The sequence below is a fragment of the Petromyzon marinus genome, chromosome 7 (assembly GCF_048934315.1).
Source record: "Petromyzon marinus isolate PM22_M1 ecotype Great Lakes invasive population chromosome 7, UKy_Petmar_22M1.pri1.0, whole genome shotgun sequence".
NCBI classification, from domain to species: domain Eukaryota; kingdom Metazoa; phylum Chordata; class Hyperoartia; order Petromyzontiformes; family Petromyzontidae; genus Petromyzon; species Petromyzon marinus.
Genome location: NC_133673.1, coordinates 12,015,211 through 12,041,255, shown reverse-complemented (window position 1 = coordinate 12,041,255; position 26,045 = coordinate 12,015,211). Strand labels below are relative to the sequence as shown.

At 49.1% G+C, this 26,045-nt stretch overlaps 1 protein-coding gene across 8 annotated transcripts in view; it reads left to right on the top strand.

Annotated features, from left to right (window-relative positions):
- Positions 1-26,045, top strand: part of UNC80 (unc-80 subunit of NALCN channel complex) — a 111,137-nt gene that overhangs the window by 21,636 nt on the left and 63,456 nt on the right. For all 8 annotated transcript variants that reach the window (XM_032949134.2, XM_032949136.2, XM_076065393.1 and 5 more), the window contains 12 exons: positions 850-1,121; positions 5,479-5,745; positions 8,046-8,177; positions 8,997-9,144; positions 10,330-10,478; positions 15,006-15,163; positions 15,878-15,973; positions 16,360-16,568; positions 18,789-18,895; positions 19,644-19,803; positions 21,160-21,332; positions 24,954-25,166. In XM_032949134.2, coding sequence (XP_032805025.2) covers positions 850-1,121; positions 5,479-5,745; positions 8,046-8,177; positions 8,997-9,144; positions 10,330-10,478; positions 15,006-15,163; positions 15,878-15,973; positions 16,360-16,568; positions 18,789-18,895; positions 19,644-19,803; positions 21,160-21,332; positions 24,954-25,166 — 2,084 coding nt within the window. The remainder of the gene's footprint in view (positions 1-849; positions 1,122-5,478; positions 5,746-8,045; positions 8,178-8,996; positions 9,145-10,329; positions 10,479-15,005; positions 15,164-15,877; positions 15,974-16,359; positions 16,569-18,788; positions 18,896-19,643; positions 19,804-21,159; positions 21,333-24,953; positions 25,167-26,045) is intronic.

The window sequence follows — 26,045 nt, the reverse complement described above, 5'->3', positions numbered from 1 at the left end:
TGTTGCTTCGTTCACCCTGTTTAGATTGTCTCCGCGTGCCACCTACGGTTAAGGTTTGCAGGAGGAGTGGCGACATTAACACCCAGAACGCATCTTTGTGAGCATTTCAGCCGTCGTTTGTCTTTCAGGCAGAGGTGGGAAGACCTTTCATTGTCGGGCGTGAGTTGTGTTGTCTCATGTATCAGCAGCAACAGCACGAAAGTTTGATTTACGTGTGTTTGTAAACTGTGTGAAAGTGTTACACATTTCTGTACGTGTTAATGGTGGAGAGGAAATGTTTACGTTATCCGTTTACTCTATATCAACTAACAAATAGGTTTAATGGAGTAATTCTTTTATAACTTGATTCATAACCTTATTTACATCTCGAATAGGTTTTCAGAAATACAATTAAACAGCTCACATAACCTGTTTTATTTGACCAAGAAAATGTCGGTTATATAAACTTAAGAAATGGACACGGACAAACTGTCATGTGTGCTAAATTTAAGGTAATATGCAAGATCGAATTTTCTTTCAAAGTTCGTATACTATAGAATCTGTACGTAAAAAAAGTGAGCTATTTGTGTTTTATTTGTATTGCTGTCAACCCTGACCTGTAGTTACTTTACATTACAGCAAACATAACGTTCACCGAATACAACAAATTCTAACAACCGGTCGATAAACACCGAGCAAAGGTTGGGTTACTTTTATTTGTATCTCCATTGCTGTCAAGTCTCCTGGCGAGCGTTTTCACCGAGAGACTGACAACATCAAAAACGAGAATTCACAAGCGTGCAATCCGCCGGCACGAAATAACACTAAACACCCAGCGGAGGCATCCCGTGCTCTGCTGTTGCCCTCCAGTCAAGTCTCAGATCTCCACCATCAGCGTGGCGACGTTCAACACCACGCTCGCCTCCTTCAACGTCGGCTACTCGGACTTCTTCGCCGAGCACATGCGCAAGCTGTGTAGCCAGACGGCGATACCCGAGATGCCGCGCGAGCCGCTCGCCTGCGCCAACCTCCCGCGCAGCCTCACCGACTCCTGCCTCACATACTCCGGCGTCGAGGACCCCGTGGAGCCCACGGAGGATGCCAGCTCGTACATCTGCCGCGACGGCACGCTCGACTACCAGGTGCCGTCCAGCTCGCTCGCACGCACGCTCGCTCGCTCGCTCGCGTGCCGGTTCTTCGGAGGTGCTCGCTAACAGCACTCGCCGCCGACAGTCTTGTCAAGAGTAAAAAAAAAGACCGGCACTCCGTTTTTTAAATTTTCTTTGTGCGTCCGTTAAAGGCTGCAGCGCTTGCCCCAACAGTCCGCTAAAGGCAGCCATTCGCACTTCTGGGGCGAGTTCTGTTTGCGAGCACCTATTAAGGCCGGCTCGGTGCACGAGGGGCTGGTGTGGCCGACACCACGCCCTACTGTTTTCATCTCTCAAACAGCCGTGGCTCGCTCTGGTTCAGGCATTTGGTGTTTTAATTGGCAGGAACAAAGGAGCAGTAGAGTACAATAGGATAGTGGAGGCACTCGTCAGTGCATCGATGGGTGCTGCTGGGCTGTCTCCAGACCTGTTTAATTTTCATGGCTGTTGGCTGCATTTATTTTTTTGGCTGGGAAAACCTGAAGCGGAGCTCGCTGCATGCCTGACCTGGATCCACACTGCATGTAAACTAAAACTAAACTTTTTTTTTCCTCCAGCTAAGGCCCACTGAGCTATATAACTCTTTAGCAGAAGCAACTTGGCCACACATGATAGCTCAACGAAGTGGCTTATCATGTGGAAACGTACAGCAATCAAATACTCTAAACGCACCTTCATTCTAAATGTGGAGGGAAAAACCGGAGTACCCGGCGAAAAATTCACGCGACCACGGGGACAACATGCAAACTCCAAATATACAGCAGGCGTCAGGGTCAGGAATGATCGGACGACCCGCTGCATGCAGGAGGTCACTGCGCCCCAAGCATCAGACAGTGCTTATCTCATTCTTCTCCCTCGTCAGCTCAGACTATAACCCTTTCCGATAACTCATATAATTCTAACTCTCACGCGGACGTTTTAAACCACGTTTTTTGGTTGCTATTCCAACAAAGGAGTTGCCCCGTGGCACCTGTCCATCGCGTGCAATGCGCCGCCCTCTCACAACCCCCCAATTTTGACGCCAAACCCTCGGCCGGAGGGGGGCCTTCGTCTCGCGCGCGCAACGCACGTGGGTGGGGTGGGGGGGCCTGGGGGGAGTGGCCCCCATCCGCCGCGACCTTTCGCGCAAAATCCCCAGCGGCTGCGTCACGCGACGCGACTCCGCCTGAACACGACGTGAGCAAAAGTGACCCCGAGGGCACTCCACCGCCTACCCGGCCCGCACTCTCGCCAGCTCCATGGGGGACGCGGCTCGGTTCTGCGACCGCTGCCACGCGCGGCATCTCTCCCCTGGCCGGTTGCGTGGCGGCTACCCGCCCGGCGGTTGTCTCAGTGGGATTCGTGCTGCGTTCGCGCTAATTGATTTGTCTGGTGCGTTCGCCATTCGTTTCGCCGCGAGTTCAAATGTCAACATCGTCAGCCGTTTTATGCCCGCTGCTGGATGAAGTCCCGTCTTCACGCCGTCAGCATTCGCTCATGGTTGTTGTCGCGATATCGCAATCCGTCCGTGCACGCGAGCTGATCTCATTTGCTCCATCTCCCGATCGGTCGTGCTCTAGTGTGCTCCTTGGGCTTTCATCCCATCACCAGAATTGGTCATCATCCCTCCTAGCGATGTGCCCCTGCCGAAGACAACTTACCTTTCTCAACAGTCAATAATGCGATGTCTCTGACTTGCATGGCACTCAGTTTGACTGCGAGTTCAACAAGCCGCGACTGATGAGGGGTATCGTAAAACAAGGGGAGAAGTGGTTGGGATGTGGTTAGCACACTCCACTGTGAACCTGGCAATCTGATTCCCAGCCATGGCTAACATCGGTGGTGGGTGACATCTGCAGAAGTTCTGAGCACCCCTCCCCCCCTCACCGCGATCACCCAATGGACCAACCTGTACTGCTCAATATCGTGAAGTATGGTAAAAAAAAGAAAAACCCCGCACGGCCAAAGAGTGTGGGGGAGCCTTCATCCACCAGTGGATTAAAACAAGGGCTCATGAAGTAATAATAATAATATTTAATGCAGTGTCGGGGGAAAGCCAAAGGAGGGAACACAACCTGGCATACGTCTTCGTGCAGATGGAGCATTACAATTACCCCGTGTTTAGGAGCTTAGAAGAATCGTTATGATCATGAGTGAATGACGATGGATTAGAGAGGCCTTCATCAAGCAGCAGATTAGTCACAGCTGCTGCTGATGTTGATGACGATGCACCATTAACGACCCCCATCGTGTTGGTTCACGGAGACGTTTCCTCGATTGTGAGTGGAGCGCGGCGCGACCGTCGGTGGGACACCGGCTCCATCGCCGGGGGGGGGGGGGGGGGGCGGGGTTCGTCTGCCGCTATCCCTGGTCACGATGAGCGAGGCAAGGGAGCCGCCGCTCCCCGCTGGTCTTGCGCCCAGCCGATCTGCACGGCTACAATGAAACAGGCGTGCAAACTTATATATATATGTATCACGCGGCGTTCCAGCCTGGTTATATTATAATCTTGGATTAAATTCAGAGAGTCTTCCACGTTGTCAAAGAGCGTTGCAGAGCTGCGGTGCATACGGCAGAGAGGTGTTGGTGCCCAAATTATCGCACAGCAAAAGCATTTTACACGGTGCTCCATGGGTGAGAGCTTTTGTTTATTTAATTGAGAATGAAGGATGATTTTTGATGTTCCGCTGACTGGCCTTCTTTATCCTTAACGTGTTATTTTTTTTATTCGTAAATCCAACAAAGTGACAACTTGATAACTTGTGTATTGATACTGATGTTTCCGTACTGATGGATACACAATTTAGTGAATTATGTGTTGGACCTTTGTATTATCACAGTTTTGTGCATTTCAGCATTACATGACAGGCAAACAAACGTTGAATTGTTGCTGTGGAAGATTCATGCAAATTGCTCTTTGTTGTATTATCACGTCGGATGAAACACTTACATGCAACAGCCATTTGTCGATCCACTGCTGGGATGACGCGCTGCCCAAACATTTTTTTGTTGTTGATTGCGCAGGATGTTTGGCCATACAAATTTAATACATTCTACGCACAACATTTCCATTTCAATCACAGTGCTTGATGGTGAACTCTTGTGTTCAAACTGCCGTTCACTGTGCGGTTTACACAACCGGTATGTTGGTGACCTATCTGCGTGACGTTTTCCCCATGTTCCCTTGCCATTTCCCGACTTGGGCCTATGCTGTCCCTCCCTGATGCTGAGACGGCGCTGGTTCATGCTTTTATTTCAATGTTGGATCGCTGCAATGCTTTACTTGCTGACACTCCTCAAAGCGTTTTAAATAGCCTACAATATATTGAAAACACGGCCGCCCATGTTTGAATCCAGATATAAATTGTGTGACCATATCACTCCTATTCTTTCTTCCCTGTACTGCCTCGCTGTAAAGTACAAAATCGACTTTAAGATTCTTCTTGTCACGTTTAAGGCCTTGAATGTGCTGGCTCCTAAACATCTCACCGATCTGCTTAGGTTTTATATTACACTGTGAAAACGTACGTATATCTGCTGATTCTGCTCTGCTACCCATTACTTCGAAGAACAGACTTTGTTCTCTGGGAGACAGGGCTATTCGGGAAACTCCGCGATTGTGGAATTCCCTTCGTCAGTCCATTAGGGAATATGCAGTCTGTGACGCTTTTTAAATCTTGTCTTAAAGCTCACATATATTACAGGCTTTTCTCCTTAACTTTAGCCTTCGTGTAAAGCAATTTTGAGGCCTGTGTGCGAATTCAAAATGAAAAACGTTATTTGAACTGGAGGAATCCGAGGAGCTACTAAGCTCTTTTTTCACACACGTCCAGTCGAATTGCACTCTAGAAATCGAGTTTATTATTATTGTGGCCACGTGAGTTTTCTTCAGATGCTCCGGCTTCAGTGTTTCTCCCCGCAGCCAAGCCCGGGACTGGGCCATAGGGTAGCAGTCCGTAGAGCAGTAGTCCGTAGGGAAAATGCCCGGCGGGCCGGTACATTCCGAAGGCCAGTGGGCCGGTCTGTGTGGTGGGAAATTGCAAATGTGATCAGAATAAATTTTCTATTTTATTTCTAATTACAATCTTTTGTTACCGCTAATGTGTGCGCTTCATTGCTTATTTACACTCTCAGTTGGCATTGAGTCCCATATTCGGCCAGCAGCCCAAATATTCTTCCTCAGCGGCCCATTTGTAATTTTATGACCAGCCCAAATGAGATCGCACGGCAAAATCACGCTCATACGTCACATCGCCGTTTATTGCACATCCCATTTGAAACGAAAACAAAACATTTCTTAGCCCGAATTTGGGCCGGTGTGTTTACAAACGCCTGGGCCGATTTTCAGTCCCAGTCCGTCGCTGCCCCACAGGTGATAGCGCGGGCGCTGTCCGTGGTGCTGGGCGGGGACATCAGCTCGCGCGTGTGCGACACGGGGCTGCACATCATACACGTGCTGCTCCAGCTGGGGCTGGTGGCCGCCACGGACGAGCGCGGCAGCGCGCAGCGGGACGACGGCCACACGCAGGAGCTGACGGGCGACAGGGCCCCGCGGACGAGGGGCGGCAAGGACGGCATCTCCGGAGGAGGGGGCGGCGGAGGAAGCGGAGGAGAGAGCTCGCCGGTCCAGGGGGAGAAGGTGGGAGGTGGGGGGGGGGGCACGCAACCCCGTTGCTTTGTTGTGGACTGTCGATTACTCTTGATGACATGTCGTTTAACACGTAGGCTTTCGCGACCAATATTATTCATAATAAAGGTTTTTGGGTTAGATCGCGTTATTTATAAATGTGTCGTAACCCTCCACCACCCGACACGGCCAAACAGTAAAAAATGTGTCACGCTGAAAAAAGACAAATAATTCACTACTTTAGCCCACCGGTGTGTTGAAGAGTGAATCCACAGCATTTACAATTTTTGAGTACGACGTTTCGCTGGTAATTACATCCAGCATCATCGGGCAATTCACCAGAATTCTGAAGCCCTCACTTGCTCTCGGTCTTAAATAGAACAGCAGGGTGACGTCATTATTTAACTCATTCAGGTGCAGTGATTTGAGGCGGAGGGGGGGTATTGTAATTATATAATAGATTGGTAATCAGTCAATTGTTATGATTAGTAATGAGTTGTAGATTAGTAATTAGTTGTAATGTGTTATTGTAATTATATGCTACGTTAGTAATCAGTTAATTAGTATGTGTTTCCCCTATAAGGAATTGTAATGTATTATTTAATAATACGCTTCCAGGCCGCACTAAGCCTGTAGCTGTCAGAGCGATTAAAGTTATTTCTACTTCTCTAAATTTCAATGGATTCTCTAATTAGTCTTTGCCAGTAATAATTAGTTTTACACAACACTTCAACGTTATCAAAATCAATTGAGTGTCCTTGTTGACAAGCATGTTCTGCCACTGCCGGCAGTTGTGTTTGAGATAATTTAATATTTCTTTGGTGTTCTTTTAGTCTTATGCTGATGTTACGTCCCGTCTGTAAAATATATAGCATCTGCCACATAAACAATTAATCCGATATACACCTTTTGTTGATAATTTAGGTAATTAATCTTTAGTGCAAGGTACTAGTTTTTGAATTTTGTGTACTGTACCAAATCTTACTGTTATGTTTTGCTTTTGCAAAACACGGGCTAATTTCCTCATTGTTTTTTTCGGTAAAGTCACGTATGTAGAAATACAAAAAAATTATATTAAAACAAAACAATCACGACGTTTCGATCACAACACAAGCGATCTTCATCAGGTGTCAAGAACAAATCATGGAGGTAAATACAACAAGAAGATGAGAGACGAGAATTCAACAAACCTAAGAAAAATTATGTGAATTCTCGTCTCTCATCTTCTTGTTGTATTTACCTCCATGATTTGTTCTTGACACCTGATGAAGATCGCTTGTGTTGTGATCGAAACGTCGTGATTGTTTTGTTTTAATGTAATTTTATTGTATTTCTACATACGTGACTTTACCGAAACAACCAATGAGTAATTTTATGCAGTCACGAAAGCTTTCATTCTTTATTAACGGGCTAATGTGTCAGTTACTCCTGAGATATATGGTATTTTAATTGTTTTAACAATCTGATCGCTTTCAGCAGTATTGCTTTGCGATCGTGATTTGGCATTCAGTGCTCTGTTAATTTGAGCATTATTGTAGCCATTCTGTCGTAGTGCTTCTTTAACGTGTTTAATCTCTCTCACTAGACTCTCACCATCTGACACTGTTTTAGCCCGATGTATGAGCGTCTTGATAAGAGAGGATTTCTGAGCTGGGTGATGATGCGAATCTGCATTCAGATAGGCATCAGTGTGCGTTTGCTTTCTGTAAACGCTGTGTGGTGTTTTTTGACCATTTATGCCATGTCCAAGCAAAATATCTAGGAACGGGAGTGTGTTATTCACCTCCATTTCCATGGTGAACTGGATGACATGTCGTTGTTTGTGTACATATTAGTACGAGAGTCAAGCCAATATCTGTTTCACGTTTTAGTGTTTGTGTGGGCTCGGCTTTGTAATTTGTGCTCTGTTCAATCCGGGGGTAAATCTGCCCAATCCGTGCTACAGGGAATTTAAGATTGAGCTTTGATTTAACGTAGATTTTTGTTTTGCGGTACTTTCGATTACCCGTGTGACACGGTTGTATTTGTTTACGTTCCGATTATTTTGCCTTGATTATTTTTGTGTTTTGTCATTTCGGTGACCCAGCTCACTGGAGCAAACGAGACTCATCCTGGTCTCGTGAGCTCTCACCTCGTTGAACGAAATAAACTTCAACAACGTCGGAAATACTTCCCTCTCACGCAACGTGACGCGCCGTATTTTGAATCCTGAAGGCAAATTTCAGACTTCGTGTTTTCACTTGCAGCGATACACTTGCAAGGTTGGGCTACGCTACACGGGACGGGGGGTAACCTGTGCTGTTTGTGCGCAGGAGGCTGTGCCCACGGAGAGCATGCACAAGCTGGCGCTCATCATGCTCATCCGCGTCATCAAGTCCCTGGGCTGCGCGTACGGCTGTGGCGAGGGCCATCGCGGCCTCTCCGGCGACCGCCTGCGCTCCCTGGTGCCCGCTGCTCGCCCATCGCTCGCTCGCTCGCTCGCTTGCCACTTAAACTATACACTATATAGCAAAAAAAAACTATCTATATTATTTTACCAGGTAAGGGCCCCGCTGAGCTATGTAGCTCTTTGTTTTTAGAAGCGACTTGGCCACAGGTGATAGCTCAACGAAGTGGCTTATCACGTGGACATCTGCAGTAGCCAAACACTCTTTGAACGCGTGTTGCTTCTAAATGTGGAGGAAAAAACTGGAGGACTCGGAGAAAAATCCACGCGGCCACGGGGAAAACATGCAAGCTCCACATATACCGGCGTCAGGGTTGGGTTCGAACCCACGGTCTCCTTTTAAAAATGTCCGTGAATCTATCACAATGATCCCAGTTCGTTGTCGTGTCATGGACGATGATATTGCGGCATTCCCTAGTCACCACACGTGGTCTCACGTGCCCCGATCGATGGCGTCGCAAGTGCTGCACTTAAATTTGCGACGTTTCGCCCTCTCGGAGAGCAGTTGTTTCTAGCGGTGTTTTAAACAGTAGTCTGGTTCGATATTGTGTACCAGACAGGATGAAAATCGTTGATGAGATGTAAAAACATTCTATTTTCATGACTCTTAATTGTATTTGTTTTATTGTGCATTCTTAAACATGTGTAATTGTCTGTTGTTAGAGGGATAAGCAAACAAAAAATGTCCAAGTCTGTGCTCTTTCGGTTTTCCGCATGAAATAGTGGCGCTGTATCGTTGGCCCAATCCTGGCCGGCCTGGCTCACAAGCGCAATAGATGACAAACCGCCCCACCCTCGTGCTGTGTGCGCGACGCAGGCGCACGACTGCCTCAGCCAGCTCTACCACCTGGACAAGGCGCAGTTCCGGCGGACACTCCGCGAGTACGTGGGCTCCGACAGCCTCAACAACGTCGTCGATTTCCTGCACGCGCTGCTGGGATTCTGCATGGAGCCGCCCTCCGACAGTGAGGATTCCCCTTTTCTCCTGGAGGCAAACCCCCTCCGACGTTGGATGTGCTCCGCATGCGGGAAACGCGTGGAGCGAGAGGGGGCGTGCTGGAGGGTGTTCAGCCCCATCCTTTTAAATTCCTCTCCTCGAGTTGAAAAATGTTGGGATAATATTTACACAGGGGGTGAGAGCTAGAGCAGAATTTCACGGTAGACAAAAGGGGATCTTATCGTTACTCGTTCCATCCAGTGTTTAACGTTTGTTCTACATTTGTTTAACATTGACTGTGGTCGTGTGGCCACTGAATTTTTAAAATAAGGTCACACTGCAGGGCTGAATGTAGCTTTACCAGCAGTTATTCTTCATGCCAGAGTCCCTTGTTGATTGACAATCCAGCAGCACTTCTATAATGCTGCTCCATCACAAATTGCAGAGAGTGGTCCCATCCTGAACGACCGATGGAAATCCAAATGGTTATGAATACCGGTGAGCGAACCGTGTTCAACTGTGTTTGCCTCTCAGAACAGAATGCATTCCCTTTTGGCAACGTTACAAAGCAGATGTCTGGGAAATATTTTGCGGGAGTTAACACTTTAATTGCTGGTGGAAACTCAGAGTGCAGTTTCTGTACATGAGTAGGTATGGTGAATATTCATCCCCAGGGCCGGATTAAGATTTTGTAGGCCCCTGGGCTACAGGTAACATGAGGCCCCCAGTAATATTTTCAAAAGGAAAACAAAGTTCAAGAAAAATGTAATGTATTTTTTACAAAGCTAACAACAAATACAATTCAGCATTCACAAATGAAATAACTTTTCACTTAATCTCTGGAGGCCCTCCAGCTGGCAGAGGCCCCTGGGCTGTAGCCCCTAAATCCCATGCCTTAATCCGGCCCTGTTCATCCCTCATGCCCCCTTTCCCTCCCCCAGTGATTTGATGAACTATCGTTATTTGGGGGTCACGATTTAAGAACCAATGCCCTTTGTGTCGCCCGTCTCGTTTGCTCCATATCATTCAATTCTCACGCGCCTATTGGCAAGCACGAGAATCCACGTCTATTACAATTTTTCTTACGACGGTTAATTGTCAGGCACCATGTGGTAAGCAACCCACATCATTGCCAGTGCAGCCCCCCCCCACCCCCACCTCTTACCGCCCGTCAAATACTCACCGTTACTGAAATCAGCCCTTCCGCACACAGGCAAAGCTGGCTTCGGGAATGACTTCTCGATGAACGACAGCCGGTGCTCGGCGAGCAGCATCGAGTCCGTCATCATTGGCTGTACCTTCAAGGCTCTCATCACGCGCTGCGCCTCCGCCACGCACGAGCTGCACAGCTCCGACAACCTGGTGAGCCCCGAGAGGCAGGGAGGGAGGGGGTCGTGGCAGAGAGTCGAGAGAGGGTTGAGGCGAGGACATTCACTGGGTAAATTTTGAGCTTCCCGCGCGGCGACGTTTTGGAATCTCCCCGGTGCAAACCGAGCCGATGATTGCATGCCCGTGATTGGTGGGTCTAACGTGGCTGGCATTGGGCCCTGGTGCAAGCAATTAAATGGGGTCCCAAATGTCAGCCTTCACCCCCCCCACCCCACCCTCACCCCTGTCGTAGGCTGGTGTATGAGTCCCAATTCTGTTGCATAGCCGGCACACTCAATAGCTACGTCACTGTACAAGTCTAAGGGTCTCTATGTAAGTGTAGTATACAGGTCTCTGTGTAAGTTTGTGGGTCTCCATGTAAGTGTAATGACGACTTGACACACTTCTCTTGAGATGGCACTTTATTGAAGACACGTTCATTTGATACAGGCGGCAGACCCCCACTGCAACAGCCCCGAGTCTCCCGCGCATCTCCCCCTTTTATACCGACCGAGGCCATGCCCCCCTTCCCGAACCTTCTCGCTGACTCTGGACGCTCGCTCCACCGGCAGACTCCACCGTCCTCTTCCGTCACCTGACCGCGCTCCCTTCTCGATGAGTCCCTTCACACTCACAACTGGCACCCTTGTCGTTACCTCCCGTGGCCACCAGTCCACTCGCACTGCAAGCTGACTCCCCTGTCATTGCCTCCCGTGGCCACCAGTCCACTCGCACTGCAGGCAGACTCCCCTGTCATTACCTCCCGTGGCCACCAGTCCACTCGCACTGCAAGCTGACTCCCCTGTCATTGCCTCCCGTAGCCACCAGTCCACTCGCACTGCAGGCTGACTCCCCTGTCATTACCTCCCGTGGCCACTAGTGCATTCGCACTGCAGGCTGACTCCCCTGTCATTACCTCCCGTGGCCGCTAGTGTATTCACACTGCAGGCTGACTCCCCTGTCATTACCTCCCGTGGCCACTAGTCCACTCACACCGCATGTAGGCTCTATTGTCATGATATAAGTCCATAGGTATCTGTGTAAGTACGGGTCTCTGAGTAAGCCCCATTAGCATGGCGTGATTGGCATCGGCCCTGACTGCTTTTCTCCCTTCTTCGCAGTCCGGTGTCATGGTTTCCTTAGGCCAGTGTTTTTTCGGTGTGCCGTTGCACCGCCTGCACACTCGATAGCTATGCCTCTACATGTGATTATCTTTGTGAAATGTATTCTTCTCGTCCTCGGTTACTGCGCATGCATGCATTGAAAGTAATGGGTTTTCATGTTGGGTGCACGTATTGTGAGCACGAGAACCGAGTTTAGTCATTTGAGTCTATATGTCCTTAAACTGCTATTACACAGCACTTACCGCAGCAGAGAGAACATCTGATGCCGGACGAATGCCTCGCAATATCCCGGCATGATTGTGGTCACACATGGGTCGGCTGTCTACCTTTCCATGTGCTTCGATAATTGTGAGCTGAAATGTAATTTGAATAGACGTGTAACTTGGCTCGTGTTATCAGGAATATTGATGTGATTAATTGCGTGCAGATTATAAATGTGCTGTTTGATTCGCTGGTGGTGTAATTTGAACTCGGTGTCAATATTTGCGTTTCCTAGCATTTTATTTTCTGAGCAGGGCTGTTTAAATAGCACTCGCAGCAGTCTCGTTTATATCCGCTCGTGTATGAATCATATTGAAAACAAACTCATTACATTTACAGCCCTTGTATCAATCCGCTGCTGGATGAGGACCTCCTTTAACCATATATGGGTTGGTGAATGCGAAGCGCATAGAAGTGGGGGGGGGGGGGGGGCGGGCCCCTTGAAGTACAGTACAACAATGGAATTTTCAGCACTCGGCTCTGCTGGCCACCACAAAGCAGAGGCCCCACAGCTGCCCATGACAACCTGGCATGCACGTGGTCACCCATGACAACAACCTGGCATGCACGTGGTCACCCATGACAACCTGGCATGCACGTGGTCACCCATGACAACAACCTGGCATTCACGTGGTCACCCATGACAACCTGGCATGCACGTGGTCACCCATGACAACAACCTGGCATGCACGTGGTCACCCATGACAACCTGGCATGCACGTGGTCACCCATGACAACAACCTGGCATGCACGTGGTCACCCATGACAACCTGGCATGCACGTGGTCACCCATGACAACAACCTGGCATGCACGTGGTCACCCATGACAACCTGGCATGCACGTGGTCACCCATGACAACAACCTGGCATGCACGTGGTCACCCATGACAACCTGGCATGCACGTGGTCACCCATGACAACCTGGCATGCACGTGGTCACCCATGACAACAACCTGGCATGCACGTGGTCACCCATGACAACCTGGCATGCACGTGGTCACCCATGACAACCTGGCATGCACGTGGTCACCCATGACAACAACCTGGCATGCACGTGGTCACCCATGACAACCTGGCATGTACGTGGTCACCCATGACAACCTGGCATGCACGTGGTCACCCATGACAACAACCTGGCATGCACGTGGTCACCCATGACAACAACCTGGCATGCACGTGGTCACCCATGACAACCTGGCATGCACGTGGTCACCCATGACAACCTGGCATGCACGTGGTCACCCATGACAACAACCTGGCATGCACGTGGTCACCCATGACAACCTGGCATGCACGTGGTCACCCATGACAACAACCTGGCATGCACGTGGTCACCCATGACAACAACCTGGCATGCACGTGGTCACCCATGACAACCTGGCATGCACGTGGTCACCCATGACAACAACCTGGCATGCACGTGGTCACCCATGACAACAACCTGGCATGCACGTGGTCACCCATGACAACCTGGCATGCACGTGGTCATCCATCATCCAAGCACTGTCCAGATTCGAGACATTTTTTTACGTTTCCAAGATCTGACGAGATAAGGTGAAACAGAAACAATCAAATGGAAATCTTTCGAAAAAAAATGTACAAAAAAATACCACTTATGTCGATCGATTGTAAGCGAATTAAACATCTTATTCATATTTATTAAAGCAGACACATTACAAAGCGTTCCATTCCAGTGAATAACGGTACGCAAGCTTGACTTAATATCGTCCGTGCGTTTCTTAATGTCTTCTCCAATTTCTTCTCAATGCCACGTTAAAGTACAACAAAGACATTTTGTACATCAAAATGTATTGCTTGTTGATACACATTATTGTAAGGTAAATATTTGACATTTCCAGTTCAAGCTAATCGAGAGCAGAACTCCACGCTGCGCCTCAATATGCTCGATGAAAATGTGTTTTAGTCGGTCAGACTTTGTGACTATTGGCTTTCCAGATTGACATTATCAACCAATGTTTAGTTTCAACGAGCAAACTCGTGTGTACACCTTGCCAGTAAGACATGTTTCATAACTGGGAATCAATATTGCCTCGCCTTTGTTTGCTTTGCTTGATGATCCCACGCATCTGATTTGTGCGTTGAATGGTGAAGTTCATTTTTGAAAGATAAAATAAAAGTGGTTAAACAAACACGTTCATGCTATTGGCATTACCACCTGCTCTAATTTCACGTGTGAGTTGTTGATCAAATGAGATTCATGAATGAATGATTCTTGACTTAAAGCTTTCGTGACTGCAGGAGTTCATATTATTTGGGTCTTTCGGTAAAGTCACGTAAAATGTTTTTGTCCTACGTGACTTTACCGAAAGGCCCCAAAAATATGAATAAATGATTGTTTGGACGTGTATGTTCAGCTGTTTTATTTTGTTCAGCGGCGATCTGTATCGTGCTATCATGGTCGTATTTTTCTCATCTGCTTCACCGTCGTTGTGAATGCACGCTTAATCGGGACACAGGCTCAGGGGAGGTGCACTTCGCACACACGCGGGCTGGTTGTTTGTGCCGTGCAGCTCGTACAGGTTCCGGAGTTGCAGTCTCTCGTCGCTAACCTCTCATTGGCACTCTTGTACGGCACATCTGCTTGTAGCATGTCGATCAATTGCCAATGCGTTTCCGTACGTCCGATTGTTTGCTATTTGCAGCTGTTTGCTTTACCGTGTTTAAATTAGCTTAAGTTTAAGCAAAACAAATGCGGCTTGCTGTTGGTTACTTGTCTGCATCATTCATTCATTGAATGTGGTTTCCAGGTTGCTTTTGCACTAAATATGACAAAATGATACCTTTGGGATTCAAACATGTTATCCGTTGTGCGATGAACACTGCTCTCTGTAGCATTGCAGGTGGTAAATTGCTACATTCTTCTCCGTAGACCAGAGGTCACGTCAGCAGATCTCAGAAGTACTCCTGTTGATGTATACTTCCGTCGCCCTCGTTCTCTAACACGAAAGGTGGCACTGCTCTTGTGAGGGATCGAACATGTGATTTCTCATCTCTCGCGATGCGACACCAACAGCGCAACGAGGATAACATTGGAGGAGGAAAAAAAATGATTTCCGTAAAAACTTAAAATCAATGTAGTCAACATTTTGTGGGTGCGTGCGTGCGTGCATGGCAGGGCCTTTACTGCGACATCAGGCAGCTGGTGCAGTTCATCAAGGAGTCGCACGGCAACGTGTTCCGTCGGGTGGCGCTGAGCGCCCTCCTCGACAGCGCGGAGAAAGTGAACCCCGGCAAGAAGACGGAGCACAACGCCAAGAACGTCAACACCAAGGGGTACGCATCACGTGATTCACCGGCGGTGCCGCCGGCGCATTGGCGAGCAGGTCTAGCGGTTACGGCCCTGGCGTTGTTTTTTTTTTCTTTCCGTTTGCCTTGGAAACACCGATCACTTGGAATAATTTTAGGTTGGGACTCAGGGCCTGGATTAAGATTTTGTAGGCTTCCTGGGCTACAGGTACCGTGAGGCCCACAGCAATGTTTTCAAAAGGAAAACAAAGTTAAAGAAAAAATGAAATTGTATTTTTACGAGGCTAACAGCAAATAAAATTCGGCATTCACAAACGAAATCACTTTTCGCTTCATCTCTGGAGGCCCTCCAGCTGGCAGAGGCCCCCTGGGCTGCAGCCCCTAAAGCCCCCCGTGCCTTAATCCGTCCCTGGTTGGAATGTGTCGAAATGCATCAGCATCTCAATGATTATGTACAAGGCACAATTAATAGACACTGACAGCACACACAAGGAATATACACGTAAATGCAACAATCGAGTTGCGCGGATTGAGAGAGTGGCCGTGGCACCCTGTGCACAAGCCATCGTGAACGCAGGACAACCGAGGCATTTTGTGCAGCGTGCATTCATTCTTTGTTCGCGAGCCCAACTCATCGGCTCTGGCGCTCACAATGTACTCGCATCGTCCAAACGTTGGCCATGCTGGGAAGCAGGTTCAACACTGTTTAAAATTCGTTGGGTTTTTTTGTTTGTTGTTCAGCGCTGGCGGCAGCGGGCAGGAGAGGGGGCAGCCCGGAGCGTCGCAGGACGACAGTAGGAACTGCGGATCTGGCCGACAGGCACCGTCTCCCGAACAGTGAGTGTGGCACCGTCACAGACTGGCCTTACCCCCTTTGTCCTCCTGATGACGATCGCTCATGTTGTGATCGAAACGTCGTAGTTTTTTGTTTATTTTATATTTACTATATTTTTTTAATATATATAAATTTGTACCAATCTACGTGACTTTACCGAAAGACCCAAAGAATATTTTTTTTTTTACAAAAAATGGTTTAGTTTAAACAGTTTAGATTGAAATACATTTCTTCCTTAGGGACGTTGTGCTACGATCACCTCGCCCTCAATCCATTTCGCCCGGTGCGCCCCCCAATTTGCCGCCCCAAGTAATAACATTTTGTCACTCGTGCCCCCGGCCGCCGTAATCGCTCCGTTCCCGTCGACGGCCGCGTCGTGTGCCGTCAGCGAGGAGCAGCTGCAGGGCGGGCTCTTCGGTCGCAAGGAGTTCTGGCGCAAGATGTTCAAGTCTCAGAGCGCGCACAGCGACAGCAGCAGCCAGTCGGAGCAGGACACGTCGGAGTGCACGACGGCACACTCGGGCACCACCACCGATCGACGCTCGCGCACGCGCACGCACCGCGTCACACTCCGCAAGAAGCTCAAGCTGCCGCTAGGTGAGTACCCCGCTGATGATGATGATGATGATGATCACGACGGTGTCTCAGCCGATGGTGTTTATGATGCCGCTGCTGCTGCTGATGATGATGATCACGACGGTGTCTCAGCCGATGGTGTTTATGATGCTGCTGCTGATGATGATGATCACGACGGTGTCTCAGCCGATGGTGTTTATGATGCTGATGATGATGACAATGAGGGTAGTATTTGTGTTGCTTATGGTTCTACTGATCATTATGATGATGATGATGATCATAATCATGTCTGTGCTTACGTTCATTAAACTTCTGAAAATGTTGAAGTTGGTTTCTAATGATAAATATGAAACCGATGAAGATGTTTTTTTTTTTTAATATGAAGCAATTGGCGGGACCCCGGGGTTCCCATCACTGCTCCGGAGTGGGAAAAACCGCGTAGCGACACGAGTCTTGGCTTACCGACAACAAAACTAGCGTCAATCGATTGGCCTCGTCGAGAGCTACTCGGGGCACTAAGTTTCGTAAAAAGTTGAAAAATTACATAAACACGTTAAATTCACTGCCTGGAGGGCGGGCTCACCTAGGCAAAGAAGCTGAGGATCGACGGCTGACCGGAGGGCGTCGTCGCCGCGCGCGACTGCGGCGGACGCCCCCCGGGGCTTCCGTTTGGCCGGTGGGGTGGCGCCCATCGTGTTGATCGCCGCCTGCTGGGGCTTGTTGGCGCGAGTCTGGGCGGGCGGCGCGTTGCTGTCGGGATCACGAGTGGGCGGACTGAAAAATTATAATTATTGACCTGATTTTTGCGGGACCCCGGGGTCCCGCCAAATGATTCATATGATGATGATGTTGCTACTACTGCTGCAGATGATGGCGTCTGCTGATTGTTGTCTAAGTTGTTCATGCTTCTGATGCAGATGACGATGCTATTTCTGCTGTTGATTATGATGATGACAATCATCATCATGGTGTCTATTATGTTGCTGTTGCTATTGCTGCTTATGCCAGACGTGGCAAACCAAACAAGCATGAAATAAATTTCACAAAAGTGAGAAACTACGTCAACATTCGGGATCACATTAGGCGAATTGGCACTGTACAGATATATACAGGAGATGCATCCATTGTTTTTTTTTTAATATCCAATCACATACCATAGGAAATGCAACAAAAAAAATGTGGCTAGCTATTTATTAGAAATGTGGCACGATAGCAATGGGCACTCCTCGATTATTTTTTTGTAGCCATGAAGTAATTTGTGTTTCTTTATAAGATCCCTGTTTGCCATTAGTTTCGACTCTCCATGTATATACACATGCGGTCAATGTCGCTGTTGGCTGGTAGGTGGCCCTGGGCAGCTCTTGAGTAATTTGTGCATGCGAGTCACACCACCTGGCACAGGCCTGGCTCAGTCTACACTACACGTGGTGGCGTTGGGCAGGCATTTCACAATGAATGTTTTGCATTCGATATAGATCGCCTCATGTCTTCATTTTGCACGGCGTTAAAGAATGAATGCACATTTTACACAGTGCATATATTTTTCAGATGTGCGTAGATTGCCTGACATCAAACTTAATGGACATTCATGCAACTTCACCAATGAATAATACATTTTCATTGCATATGTGCTTCGCTACCGTGCTGTTTTTCACGTAGGTAGGGTAAAAAATAAAATTGTGTCTCGGGTACATTGAAGTTTGCTACATATATGTATTTTAAAGCTAGATGTTTTACAATCTCCTGCATGTGTATGGTTCTATCTCTTGAGATGATGACTGCTTAAGGGGAGGCCTTCATCCAGCATGGGAATGGTCATGGACGGGTCGGCTACCATAGCAATGAGGACAATCTCTGTAGCACAAGCAGCTGTCGAACACAATCAGAGAGGAATTGTGGGGGGGAGGGTCGCCAAAATATATTATAATCGGGTTCTCAAAACGAAGGTAACACTATTCTGGCTGCAGCGAGGAGGCAGACAACACACACACACAGACAGACAAAGATCCCCCGTATAGTCTTAACAGACTGTTGGTGCAAGTGATGTTATCGAGCACCTATGAAGGCCAGAACGGTACACGGGGGTGGCCAGCACCACGCCCGACCGCCTTTGTCGCTGGTGTTGGCCGTGAGGGGGAATGAAACCCGGGTGGCTGGGTTCGTAGCCCCAGCGCGCTAACTACTGCACCACCGCTGCAGCGAGGAGGCAGCTCAGGCAAATGCCCCTGGTTCTCACTGCAGGAAACTGGCTCAAGAGAGGCTCTCTGTCAGGAACTGCTGACCCCAGGGAGGACCTTTTGGACGTGGCCTCTATAGACCGTCTCTCTTTCATCCGACAGAACTCCAAGGTACGGGGGGGTGGGGGGACCCCTTTTGTTGCGTTCCCTTCGTTCGACTCGGGGGTTGGCTGGCTCAGCCGCTCGCTCGCTCGCTCGCGCGCCCGCGACAGCCGGCCATAATTTTAAAAAACCCATTTATGAAACGTCACGTGTGGCTGGAGCCAGACTGCACGGATGAAAAGTCGCTCTGCTCCCTGTTTAGTATTCTGAATCTGACATGTAAATGCCCGAAGCACTGAGAGCTCAACTGAGGCAACGCTGTAAAGAACCAATACCAAAGTTTACACTTTCTGAAATGAAGCAAATTATTGGGTGATTCATTGTGCACAAGCACAATTAACGAACGACAGAACTCAGTGCATTCATCAACAACACTGTGGCATTAAAATGAAAAATATACAATAGGCACCATTTCAGGCAATGGTCGTTCTACATGGCACTAAATAGAGAGGCCAGAGTGGAGAATACGAGTTGGAGATTGTACTTGTTTACACCATGAGACATCATAAGAATTACAAAACTGTTTCCTGATGAACAGTAATTTTTTTCTATCGGTATATGAATAGTTGCCAATCAGCAGCTATTGAGTAAAGTGGAGGGAAAATCCAGAGGATCCGGTGAAAACTCCTCGTGAGCACGGGGAGTGAAACACTGCAAACTCCGATTATATACAGCAGGCGTCAGGGTCGGGATCGAAGCCACGACATCCTGCCTACCAGACGACGTAATTGACATCTCGACACGCTGCGGTGCCCAGGTGAAATTCACGAGCGTCACGAAACTGTCGGAGGCGGGCGGCCTGGAGGACGGGCGGCCTGGAGGCGGTGAGGAGGAGGAGAACTTCTTCAAGAGGCTGAGCCGGTGGCGTCTCAGCCGGAGGCACCCGTCCAAGATCACGCAGCCCGAGGAGAAAGACGGTGCTCCACCCACCGTCCAGGAATGAGCGATATCTTTAGGTCAACGTTTTTTGAAAAAATGTTTTTATTACAACTCAACGCGAGGCCGGTACAAAGCACCGATCGTAGAACGGAGTGGGGGGGGGGGAACGCAAGCTCCGCGAACGGCAGTCCGAGTTCGGCGCAGCAGGGCCCCCTTGAAGGTGGAAAAATTGGGCTCGCTACCCCACCCAGGTGGGACCACGTGCGGGGGCACGAATATTTATATGGGGAGGGGAAAGGAGTAAGGGGTGGCGATAACTAACACACTGGGGGAAGGAACGGGACAGGGAGGAAGGAGGAAGGGGAGGGCGGAAATGAGTTACATGCTAATTAAAATATAAAATGTATTTACGGATGCAGCAATACCCGCGATTTACGTCTCCCCTTTAACGTCGTTTTGCAAATACGTCATCACTTTATTATCAACACCGCTGCCTGATTTGCGTCGCCTCGAACCCACACTCACGTCGCTGTTAGCATCCGTCCGTCCTTACTCGTTATCCGTTGCCTCTCAGCCTTCGCCTCCACCGACAACCCTGTAATTCGCTTCGATTTACGTCGTTTCAATATCCGTCATTGCACCTTTGAGGAACGCACCCCCGACTCAAACCGGGGTATTGCTGTATTCACAAATACAACAACTCACAGCCACAACTTGCTTTATTTTTATATGTTGAACAACTAGGGATAGTATGTACGGTATGTATTTATTTTCTCATTTGTTTTCATTTTCAAATTTCACTGCTCGGTAATTCATGAAATGGTGCTTGGAGCTGCAGATTTGTGCCAGAAAAGTGCCATTCATGTCAACAAAAACCTAAAATTGACTTGCCTATGGGGATATGTGAAGCGGTTCTCGATGGTCAAATAACTCCTAAGGCCCGCACACCATGGAGAGGCATTCGTCCAGCGGTGGATTGACGAAATGACTCAACCTGCAGATGCATTCATGGGTATAAATATAAACTGTGCCTTGGCCTCTCCTCGGGCCTGGTACATTGTGGCTATTAATTTAAACATGTTATTTATAACCAGGTGAGAGCCCTTTCTCAAGGGAGACATGGGTTAAATAAGGTTAAACATTTAAGAAAAGGTCAATAACAACCGAGTACATATGATAAATGTTACGATTACATTTTGCAAACATTTTCAAAACGTTAACCTTTAAACAGAGCATAATCGATTCCCCCGACAGTTTAACAGGCCATTAGATGATCTTTGTGGAGATAATTTGCCGAAGGATTTTGGAGCCTGCCTTAAACATGTGGAATTTATACCGTCCGAGCTTACCTTGGTGTTATTTTTTTTTGTCAAATATAAAATTCGCTGCCACAGTGGCACAGCTGCTGGAGGAGCACCTGGCGTCGGGCCAGGAGGCAGGGCGACGCAGGAACCTCGTGAACATCAGCGCCATCCGCCTGGGCATGAAGCGCCTCCAGTTCCTGCTCAACTGCAACGATCCGGGCACCATCCCCGACGCCTCCATCCTGGCGGCCGCCCTTGACCTGGTACCTCGCGCGCCGCGGCCTCTCCTGCGCGGACTCGCACACCCCGCCACCACTTGCACGTGCGCGACCCCAGGGTGGTGTTGTGCAGTGTGAAAGAGACCCAGTGCAGGAGATCCCTGGGCTTGATCTTCCACGAAGCTCGTGGTCCACCCTGGACCGCGTCCACTGCACAAACAAGGGCAGATGCGGATACCCGATGCACAAATGTAAAACTCTCCAGCGTGCGACTGTGGTCATCCAGAACAGGCCGTACAACATATAGCGACGCAATGCCCGATCGACAAATACGAAGGAGACATCACGGCGATACACTCCGCTACCGCCGATGCAGCTCTCTGGCTTGATCACCAGAATGTGAAATTGAGCCATACGTGGAGATACGTAGAGCGTCTAAATGCGATCACTTCCCAAGATGCCGTACAGGAGCTAGTGGTTATGTGTATTGTATAGCAAGAGGTCGTAGTCACATTCAACAACGGAAAGGTGTTGAGCCTGGACAGGAACACGCTTGACGCATTCAACAGCATGGGCGGCTGTTGGAAAAGAGTTCCAGACTGTGAGGGTAGCGGAGTGAAGGTTTTTTGGGGTCTTACGTTTTTGGTGTCTCCCTTGCGCAAGTACTCGATGTACCTCAATCCCCCGCACGGCCATATCCATCGCATCCTCCCTCTGTCGCATGACAGGCACGGCAGCAGCGGAAGGGACGACAGCAAGTGGCTGTGGCATCAGTTTCCTTGGTCACGCTGACCCCTTGACTTGAGCAGTGTACACCGCTGATGCGATCGCAAACTGTTCGCAACTCTGCCTTATGATTCTGCACTTTAATCGGCCCCTGTTTCGTGGATGACCTCGTACACTTTCAGTGCTTATCTCACAGGCGCCCACCTTGGTCAGAGCTTTTGTACGAGTGATTGAGCCAACGTTTATCCGAAATGGGATCTGCGCTCCGAGAGTAGTCTTGCACTCAAAGTTCGGGTCCATTCCCGTTACAGCAGCTGAACAGGCTGTGCTGAATCGGCCATCATCATGTCAGCCTGTCCATTGCAGCGTACCCTGTCCCACGTGTCTGTGGCCTCATCTCTCTCTGCACAGTCACTGGCATGCTTGTTTTTGTTTTTTCCCCCCGCCTCAAATGCGCTGTTTGTGTGTGTGCGCATACATGCGCATGTCTATATGTGTGTGTACATGTGTGTGTGTGCATGCGCATACGTGTGTGTGTGTGGTGTATTTGCGTAACTGTGTGTCCGTGTGCGCGCGTGTGTATATGTCTCCGTGTGCGCATCTGTGTCGCGCGCGCACACGTGTGTACGTGTCCGTACATGCCATTGTGTGTGTGTTTTCTGTTTGTGGGGAGTGGTAGTGTAGCGGTTAGCGCGCTGCGCTATGAACCCGGCGGCTCGAGTTCGATTTCCGCTCACGGCCAACACCAGTGACGTATTCAAATGAGTACCTGGTGCACTGTGTAAACATCGCAACTGGGGAGGCAAAGGCGGCTGGGCGTGGTGCTGGCCACCCACCCCCTCGTGTGCCATTCCGGCCCTCATACGTAGGTGTCACTCGCTCACAGCACTTGCCCCAGCAGCCTCTGTGCCACACTCGCACAAAGCGCTGTGGGAGTGCTTTGTTGTGGTTGGTGGCCTCACCTCTGACCCTGTAGCCCTGTTGCTGTTAGACCGCCACAGAGCTCTCGCTGAACAGAACAGGTAAACAGCTGCCGGCTTCCCTTGCCACAGCTTGACGTACATCTCCAAAAGGGGTAGCGCCTTCTCCGCTGTAAATTCCGAGTGTTTCCAATTTTTCGACGATATCACGCTATGTCGTACGACATTGGGTCCACTATACTGTAATTGTATGTTAAGGATCCTTTATTCCGTCCTGAAAGACATGACGTTTCAAGCGAAACGTCATATGAAATTGCTACATTTGGTTGCGAGAATTGCTCTTCACTTACCGGTGAGCTGAAACAACAAAAACAACAACAATAATAATGTGTGCATTTAATTGCTTGTATGGTGCATGGTGTGGAGGGTGTTACAACATTTGGCCAGATCATTGCGTGGGGTCTCGCCTAAAGAGAAATCGTAAATTATAATTTTGTCCTCTGCCTTTACAATACAATTGGTTTCGTCAAATCGTGTTTATCCAAAGTCTCGGGAAACCGATGCTGCGATAACCGTCGTTGACAAAATTCAATGTTTTATCGTGAAAAAAATTATATCGTGGCAACCCTGTAAATGGTCCCTCCTTATCAGTAAACAGGAGGAGTGTCCGATATTACTCTCGTCACCCGGCAGACAATATTCGTGAGCACGTATGAATGTATGCTGAATTTCTTTCGCACCGTACGTAGCCAACCGTGCTAATTGGAGGCGCGGGGAAGGACAGCAAGTGGGAGCGATGAAATAAGTCCCCGCACTGTGGTAGTCAAGATCGAGTTTCAAATTAAGACACTGCTTGCAATATCAGTCTGATCGATAAGCACAGGATAAATGCGATGTATGCCAAGAGGCACGTGAGCTCCACAGCTCCGCCCCGACCCGACAACACAGATCATTTATGTAACAAGCACATTCAACTCTAGTGCATGCCGAGCACAGTGGCTTGTGGCCAAATGCAGGGTATATATGCAATTTACAACAAGCTGGCCTGCCTGAGCTGGCAGGCCAGCTCCTACGGAGAAGTTTGGGCACGGAAATACGCAAATGCTCAAAATGTGACCGTGTGCACACGTGAAGCGCGCGCTTGCACTGGCACGTAAACACTGTGATTCTTGCACGTGAACTAATGTTGCTGGTTAAGCAACGTGAAACATTTTGCGAAATAATAACTTGGACAAAAAAAAAACGCATTCCTTTGCCAATCTCGCCCTAAAGCTACACAAATCTCGGCAATCGGTGCTCGGAAGCTGTGATAAGTTCCATACCCATCGGTTTAGGGAATTGGCAGTTTTTGGAGAGAAAAAAATGTCCTTGCGTGGGGCAGATGGACAGCACATTTTTAGAGCATAGCAATGAGAAGCAATCGGTTCTCCTTCAAGGTTCTAAAGGACCAAGATACAGCCCCATGTGATATCAGCTTTGTTGCCGATTTGTTGATATCAGCTTTATTGCCGACTCAGCAAAAGTATCACTTGACCTAAGCCGAATTATGGGATTTCCTTGGCGATGATATTTTGTGAAAGCAGCTGGCGACTGATCTAGCGACTTTCTGGCTCTGAGAACAAGATGCAGATTTAGGAACGGCTCCCAGGTGTGCATTACGGACGCCGCATCAGTTGAGCGCGTGTCGCGCGTGTGAAATTGTCCAGCGGCATGAATCCAGGGGGCGTGTCGAGGATCCTGTACCAGTGCAAGATGTTGAATTCATTGTCCGGTGATACCTCTGTGGACAGCTTCGGAACGGTCGACCTCGTGACGAATCTGGCAACCTTGGCAAAGGTCCGTTTGGCGATCGGTACGCTTGAAGGACTCGGCAACGCCGGGCAGCGCTAGCACCGGGCGGCGCGTGGGCAGGCCGCCGTCGTGACCGCCGTGCGCTGCCCCGCGCGCCGTCTCTCTCTCTCTCTCTCCCCACTCCTTCGCCCCCGCCCCACCCCCTGGCCCGGTCCGTCCCACCCCTCAGGAGGCCCCCGTGGTGGCGCGCGCCGCCCTCTTCCTCGAGTGCGCGCGCTTCGTTCACCGCTGCAACCGCGGCAACTGGCCCGAGTGGATGAAGGGCCACCACGTGACCATGTCGCGGCGCGGGCTGTCGCGTGGCCGCTCGCCGGTGGCCGGCAGCAAGCGCAACCAGCGGCTGCAGTGGAACGCGTCGAAGCTCTTCTTCCAGTGGGGGGAGGTCAGCGGTGTCTCCAAAAAAAAAAAACACACACTCTCTATTCCTTTGTTGTGTTGCAAAAGTTGTAGTTGTTGTTGTTGTTGTTGCAATTACGTTTCAATTGTGCTGTTGCTGACAGCGTGGGAGGGAGGGGGGGTGGGGGACTATTGTCTTTTGTAACGCTTAAACAGTAAAGCTTAGTATGGCGCAAAAGCAAATGCAGTTGAAAATTGATGCGTACTGAATTACGTGTGCATTTGACAGGATCGTGTATGAGCTCTGCTAATTATATTTTGTGCACATGATGCACCAATTATATACTTAACGTAGGTTGAAGAAGCGAACACAATTTTTGTAGGCAATGGACAATGTGAGAAACAATACAATTGAGATGGGGAAACTAAATGCAATGATTGTTGAATTTAAATTGTGACTGAATCACGATCATTCAAATCCCCTCAGGGGGCGGGGGAGGGTGGTGGAGGGGTGGTTGTGAATCATTGCACCCTGAAGACAACCTCGTGATTAAACCGAGTCTCAAGTGTCCCTGAGTTGATCGTCTGATCTCAGTCTCAACTAAACAAAACTCTTTATTTTTCCAGGTATGGCCCCTCTGATTTATACAGTTCCTCTTCAGAAGTGACCTGGCCACAAATGATAGCTCGAAGAAGTGGCTTATCACATGGAAATGTACAGCAGCCAAAATAGTAAGCGCATGTTTTTAAATGCGTTTAGTGGCCAATCGCTATTCTTAATGACCACACCGACACGGGACTAGCACTCTTTGCAGGGCATATTAACCTCGTGCTCCTGCTCCGGATCGAGAGGTCTTTTGAGAGGACTTCAGAAGCAGCATTTCTGTGCCCTCGCACTCGGTGTTGTGAGTTGCTGCAGCGATGT